Source organism: Tiliqua scincoides, chromosome 2 (genome assembly GCF_035046505.1).
Source record: "Tiliqua scincoides isolate rTilSci1 chromosome 2, rTilSci1.hap2, whole genome shotgun sequence".
Taxonomy (NCBI): domain Eukaryota; kingdom Metazoa; phylum Chordata; class Lepidosauria; order Squamata; family Scincidae; genus Tiliqua; species Tiliqua scincoides.
The window spans coordinates 257,568,366-257,575,236 of record NC_089822.1 but is presented as its reverse complement, the minus strand read 5'-3'; the positions used below and the strand labels follow the sequence as shown (position 1 = coordinate 257,575,236).

The 6,871-nt window shown below is 46.2% G+C and overlaps 1 protein-coding gene across 1 annotated transcript; it reads left to right on the top strand.

Moving 5' to 3' along the window:
• Positions 1-5,039: 5,039 nt before the first annotated feature.
• On the top strand, positions 5,040-6,571 carry ATP6V1G2 (ATPase H+ transporting V1 subunit G2). The gene is made up of 3 exons (XM_066617252.1): positions 5,040-5,121; positions 5,339-5,439; positions 6,398-6,571. The coding sequence occupies exons 1-3, from the start codon at positions 5,040-5,042 to the stop codon at positions 6,569-6,571; spliced, it is 357 nt and encodes a 118-aa protein (XP_066473349.1).
• The last annotated feature ends 300 nt before the right edge of the window (positions 6,572-6,871 follow it).

The window sequence follows — 6,871 nt, the reverse complement described above, 5'->3', positions numbered from 1 at the left end:
GATAAGCCACACATTACATTAAACATACGCTATGCAGCTGTGAGTTTGTTTTTCCCTTATATGTATTATAGCACATGCTGGGATGGGAGGGGATATTGATCTGGTCTGCAGTCCATTATAGTTCCAATCTGAACTCCCCCCCCCCCCTTTGACTACTGGTAGCAAAGGGAGCTTTCCTCCATGGTCAAATAGCGTCATCTCATCTGAATCAGTGGCAAAGGGCTCCCCCTTTGTAAAAGCAGTTTTACAATCCTGCTTGCAGCTCCATAGCACATATTTAACATGGCATGTCATTTGGCCCTCTGGCTTTGTTCAGTATCTTCGGGCGCAATCCTAACCAACTTTCCAGCGCTGGCATAGCTGTACCAGTAGGGCATGTGCTGCATCCTGCAGTTGGGGGGCAGTCATGGTGGCTTCCTCAAGGTAAAGCAATGTTTGTTCCCTTACCTCAGAGTTGCATTGCCTTTATGTCAGTGCTGGAAAGTGGGTTAGGATTGCGCCCTTAGGTTGTTGTGGTTCTGTTGATATGCAACTTTCTTTAAATGTAATCATTTTAAAAGGCAAGTTAATAACTCACTAAAAATTATTTATTGATCGACAACCTCTAGAGTTCATATTCAGCAGCAGTAATAACCTCTAAGGTGTGTGTGTGAGAGAGCGAGAAAGAGAGAGACCACACACACATTTTCAATGATCAGTTGTGTGTGCCATCTGGAAAATCTAAGAGCTGCAGACCGTCCAGCTGCCCAGGTGAGGAGATGCTGAGCCTCACAAGTCCATAAACAAGTGATGCTACCTGAAGCTGGTTGTTAGATAGGTTGCTAGGTAACACACTGAGTGAGGACGATTCTCTCCATAATCAAGGAATATGTGAAGGACAGTGAAGCAGCAGCAGTAACATCTGAGGCCAAGATTTACATCATCATCTGCCCAAGCCATCATTGGTCATCTTTTAAAAAAAGACATTATTTATTAATTTTCTTTCATTGCCAACTGCCTTGAAAGTCTGTTGTCAGGCAAAAAGGGAGGGGTATGAATATGAAATAATAATTTTAAAAGGAAAAAAATTACTTATTTTTTCCCTTGAACCAAAGAGTTCAATGCGCTTCTAAGCTTGCAATCTGCATTTTACTAATTGGACTAACTGGTCCAAATGCTTGACATGCGTACAAGACTTTTGTGTCATCTTTTGTGTCCTCGAAAAAAACGTGGTGAATTAGGTCAATTTAATCTGCATTTTAAATTGCAGATTAAAGCAACTTTGCAAAGGTCAACTGACAGGTTCATAAGGTGACAATTTTAACAAGACTCCAGTTTAGTTTTTATCTACTAATCCACACTGGCTCTGGGATTTGAGTTCAGCCAGAGAGAGAAGCCCTGGGATGGAGGAAGGAGAAGTGGTAAAAGGGACTATGATTTAGGATGGGATGACCAGATGCAGGAGGGACTAAAGCCTGCTCCAGATCTTTACTAACAGAAGAGGGTGTTGTGGCAGGAACAACTTTTCTCATCCTTTCAGCCCTCTGACACAATCAGCTGGGCCTTCCCGATATACATTTTTCATCAGTAAACAGTACAGGAGAAGCCCTCTCCTATGTTGCCTCTGGGCACTCACAGCAGGGTGCGTGAATTACTCTCAAGCATTGATAGAAGAAGAGGAAGGAGGACCTTCCTCTTCTTTAATAAATAAGAACATAAGAACATAAGAACAGCCCCACTGGATCAGGCCATAGGCCCATCTAGTCCAGCTTCCTGTATCTCACAGCGGCCCACTAAATGCCCCAGGGAGCACACCAGATAACAAGAGACCTCATCCTGGTGCCCTCCCTTGCATTGGCATTCTGACATAACCCATTTCTAAAATCAGGAGGTTGCACATACACATCATGGCTTGTGCCCCGTAATGGATTTTTCCTCCAGAAACTTGTCTAATCCCCTTTTAAAGGTGTCTAGGCCAGACGCCAGCACCACATCCTGTGGCAAGGAGTTCCACAGACCGACCACACGCTGAGTAAAGAAATATTTTCTTTTGTCTGTCCTAACCCGCCCAACACTCAATTTTAGTGGATGTCCCCTGGTTCTGGTATTATGTAAGAGTGTAAAGAGCATCTCTCTCTCCACTCTGTCCATCCCCTGCATAATTTTGTATGTCTCAATCATGTCCCCCATCAGGCGTCTCTTTTCTAGGCTGAAGAGGCCCAAACACCGTAGCCTTTCCTCATAAGGAAGGTGCCCCAGCCCTGTAATCATCTTAGTCGCTCTCTTTTGCACCTTTTCCATTTCCACTATGTCTTTTTTGAGATGCGGCGACCAGAACTGGACACAATACTCCAGGTGTGGCCTTACCATCGATTTGTACAAAGGCATTATAATACTAGCCGTTTTGTTCTCAATACCCCTCCTAATGATTCCAAGCATAGAATTGGCCTTCTTCACTGCCGCCGCACATTGGGTCGACACTTTCATCGACCTGTCCACCACCACCCCAAGATCTCTCTCGTGATCTGTCACAGACAGCTCAGAAAAAAAAAAGAGTCCAATCTCTCCAGAGTGCATGGAGGCTGCTTAAAACAACAGTAATAGAGGCCCAGCAGAGGTGTATACCGCAAAGAAAGAAGGGTTCCACTAAATCCAGGAGGGTGCCCGCATGGCTAACCAGCCAAGTTAGAGCGGCTGTGAAGGGCAAGGAAGCTTCCTTCCGTAAATGGAAGTCTTGCCCTAATGAGGAGAATAAAAAGGAACATAAACTGTGGCAAAAGAAATGTAAAAAGGTGATACGGGAGGCCAAGCGAGACTATGAGGAACGCATGGCCAGCAACATTAAGGGGAATAATAAAAGCTTCTTCAAATATGTTAGAAGCAGGAAACCCGCCAGAGAAGCGGTTGGCCTTCTGGATGGTGAGGGAGAGAAAGGTGAGATAAAAGGAGACTTAGAGATGGCAGAGAAATTAAATGAGTTCTTTGCATCTGTCTTCACGGCAGAAGACCTTGGGCAGATACCGCTGCCCGAACGGCCCCTCCTGACCGAGGAGTTAAGTCAGATAGAGGTTAAAAGAGAAGATGTTTCAGACCTCATTGATAAATTAAAGATCAATAAGTCACCGGTCCCTGATGGCATTCACCCAAGAGTTATTAAGGAATTGAAGAATGAAGTTGCAGATCTCTTGACTAAGGTATGCAACTTGTCCCTCAAAACGGCCACGGTGCCAGAAGATTGGAGGATAGCAAATGTCACACCTATTTTTAAAAAGGGAAAGAGGGGGGACCCGGGAAACTATAGGCCGGTCAGCCTAACATCCATACCGGGTGAGATGGTGGAATGCCTCATCAAAGATAGGATCTCAAAACACATAGACGAACAGGCCTTGCTGAGGGAGAGTCAGCATGGCTTCTGTAAGGGTAAGTCTTGCCTCACAAACCTTATAGAATTCTTTGAAAAGGTCAACAGGCATGTGGATGTGGGAGAACCCGTGGACATTATATATCTGGACTTTCAGAAGGCGTTTGACACGGTCCCTCACCAAAGGCTACTAAAAAAACTCCACAATCAGGGAATTAGAGGACAGGTCCTCTCATGGATTGAGAACTGGTTGGAGGCCAGGAAGCAGAGAGTGGGTGTCAATGGGCAATTTTCACAATGGAGAGAAGTGAAAAGTGGTGTGCCCCAAGGATCTGTCCTGGGACAGGTGCTTTTCAACCTCTTCATAAATGACCTGGAGACAGGGTTGAGCAGTGAAGTGGCTAAGTTTGCAGACGACACCAAACTTTTCCGAGGGGTGAAGACCAGAAGTGATTGTGAGGAGCTCCAGAAGGATCTCTCCAGACTGGCAGAATGGGCAGCAAAATGGCAGATGCGCTTCAATGTCAGTAAGTGTAAAGTCATGCACATTGGGGCAAAAAATCAAAACTTTAGATATAGGCTGATGGGTTCTGAGCTGTCTGTGACAGATCAGGAGAGAGATCTTGGGGTGGTGGTGGACAGGTCGATGAAAGTGTCGACCCAATGTGCGGCAGCAGTGAAGAAGGCCAATTCTATGCTTGGGATCATTAGGAAGGGTATTGAGAACAAAACGGCTAGTATTATAATGCCGTTGTACAAATCGATGGTAAGGCCACACCTGGAGTATTGTGTCCAGTTCTGGTCGCCGCATCTCAAAAAAGACATAGTGGAAATGGAAAAGGTGCAAAAGAGAGCGACGAAGATGATTACGGGGCTGGGGCACCTTCCTGATGAGGAAAGGCTATGGTGTTTGGGCCTCTTCAGCCTAGAAAAGAGACGCCTGAGGGGGGACATGATTGAGACATACAAAATTATGCAGGGGATAGACAGAGTGGATAGGGAGATGCTCTTTACACTCTCACATAATACCAGAACCAGGGGACATCCACTAAAATTGAGTGTTGGGCAGGTTAGGACAGACAAAAGAAAATATTTCTTTACTCAGCGTGTGGTCGGTCTGTGGAACTCCTTGCCACAGGATGTGGTGCTGGCGTCTAGCCTAGATGCCTTTAAAAGGGGATTGGACAAGTTTCTGGAGGAAAAATCCATTATGGGCTACAAGCCATGATGTGTATGCGCAACCTCCTGATTTTAGAAATGGGTTATGTCAGAATGCCAGATGCAAGAGAGGGCAACAGGATGAGGTCTCTTGTTATCTGGTGTGCTCCCTGGGGCATTTGGTGGGCCGCTGTGAGATACAGGAAGCTGGACTAGATGGGCCTATGGCCTGATCCAGTGGGGCTGTTCTTATGTTCTTATGTTCTTATGACCTGCCTTTTGGAGGCAGAAAGATTACATCATTGCTATATGGTTCACATCATTGCTATACAGAAAATATATTGTATTTTTCTGTATTAAAAGTACCGGAAAACCATGTCCGCTGTTGCATCTAGTAACCCATGATAGGTTCTTGTATCAGAATACTGATAGAAACTAGGAAAGGAGGGGCACTAGGACCTGGAGTTGCTTTGCCAGGATGTGGTACCCACTCAGCGGATGCAGCAGGCTTAGCTGTTTTGAGCATCATTGCTAGAGAACCATGGCCAGCCAAACCCAAGGAATCCAGCAGTTGCTGCAGGCTGAGAAAAGGGCTGCAGAAAAGGTGGCGGAGGCCCGGAAACGTGAGCGAGACCTCCTATTATCTGGGGAAGGCTTTAGCAGACCAGAATGGAGCAGGGAGGGCTGCATGGGAAGATCATTCTGGTGTTGTTCAGGTTGCAACAGAGGGGAATGGGAGCTGGGGCTAGGACTGCTGGGGGGGCAAGAAGAAGGTACTGAGAAGGTTGTGTCTCCATTTGTCCTTCTATGTGTGTCTGTGTTGTCATCTCCTCATCCCAGGGAAAGCGCGGCGGCTGAAGCAGGCCAAGGAAGAAGCCCAGGCTGAAATTGAGCAATACCGCTTGGAGCGAGAGAGGGAGTTCCAGCAGAAGCAGCAGGCGGTGAGACGGAGGGCCCTGAGTGCCTTGCTGGGATTCCCTGCAAGTAGAGAAAGGATGCTGGGATGAAACAGGATGGGAGAGTAGAGGGGAGAGGCTTCAACAAGGTATTATTGGGGGCATTATGGGAATTTGAAGGCCATGAATGTCATAATTTTGAATGTCATGAAGAGGCATTAGGAGCAGAGAAGAAAAAGGGTGACTCATTGTAGGGCAGTGTTTGTGGGTCAGGACCCACTAAGAGGGTCGCGAGCCAATTTCAGGTGGGTCCCCATTCCTTCAATATTTTATTTAATATATTAGACTTGATACTACCATGGTATGTGACTGCATTTGGGGAAATGTTACAGACCTGCACTTTTAACAAGCTACTATTTGTATTCTTTTAACTATGGTAGTCAATGGAACTTACTTCTGGGTAAGTGTGGGTAGGATCGCAGCCTAGGGTTGTTAGAAATTTTCCTGCTTGATGATGTCACTTCTGGTCATGACAGCACTTCTGGTGGGTCTTGACAGATTCTCATTCTGAAAAGTGGGTGCTAAATTTGTGAGAACCACTGCTGTAGGGCAAACGTCATAGCTTTCTCTCCAGTTAGCAATGGGATTTGGGGGATCAGGCTGGCATTTGTGGTATGGGAAAGATTCTTCAGCGTGACTCCTTCCTGAGCAAGTGTTGTATTGATGTTTTGGATGTAGCAGGACAAAGTTCAGTTTGGCCACAAAACAAGCTCTCTGGGTCTTGGGAAAATCACTGTCTTTCTCAATTTTCAGGACTGTGGAGCAGATAAGGATTTACTGTAATCCATCCTGAGCCTTTGGAACATAGCAGGATATTTGGACAGGCAGGGTATACTGCTATAGTTTCAGGATAGACATGATTCCCCTCTGGGTGCTTTCAGGTGGGGAGGCCATTTCATAAGCACTAATAATTTTGTAATAATCATGCTCTTTTCTTCCCCAGGCCCTGGGTTCACAGGGGAACTTGTCTGCTGAAGTGGAGGCCCAAACACGCAAGAAACTTCAGGCAATGCAGGGAGGACAAGCTCGGGGCAAAGATCGGGTCCTGCGCCAACTTCTTACCATCATCTGGGATGTGCGTCCCCAACTCCACCCCAATTACCGCTTGACTGTGTAGGGTGCCCACTGTACCAACCCGCAGATTGCGTAGGGAACCTTACTGACCCACATCCTCCACCAATCTTCTCTGCCTAATACAAAGTTCCAGATCCCACAAGATCTAACTTTGTTGTGGTTCGCAACATCAGCTGCCAACCGCTGCCTAAACCTCCCCTAAATCCCACAAGTCTCTTCCTGTGCTACAAAATCCTTCCTACACCTGTTATTTTTCAAACTTCATCATATCAAGGCTGTGAACTGCACTTTATCGTATTAACACTTGATTCCACCCAAACTGGGGTAAAAATAATGGCTATGG

Excerpts from the sequence above, each read along its gene's own strand:
- ATP6V1G2 (XM_066617252.1), top strand. The coding sequence starts at position 5,040 with ATGGCCAGCCAAACCCAAGGAATCCAGCAGTTGCTGCAGGCTGAGAAA. Across the intron at positions 5,122-5,338 it reads GGTGGCGGAGGCCCGGAAAC|GGAAAGCGCGGCGGCTGAAG; the intron begins GTGAGCGAGACC and ends TCCTCATCCCAG. Across the intron at positions 5,440-6,397 it reads TCCAGCAGAAGCAGCAGGCG|GCCCTGGGTTCACAGGGGAA; the intron begins GTGAGACGGAGG and ends TTTCTTCCCCAG.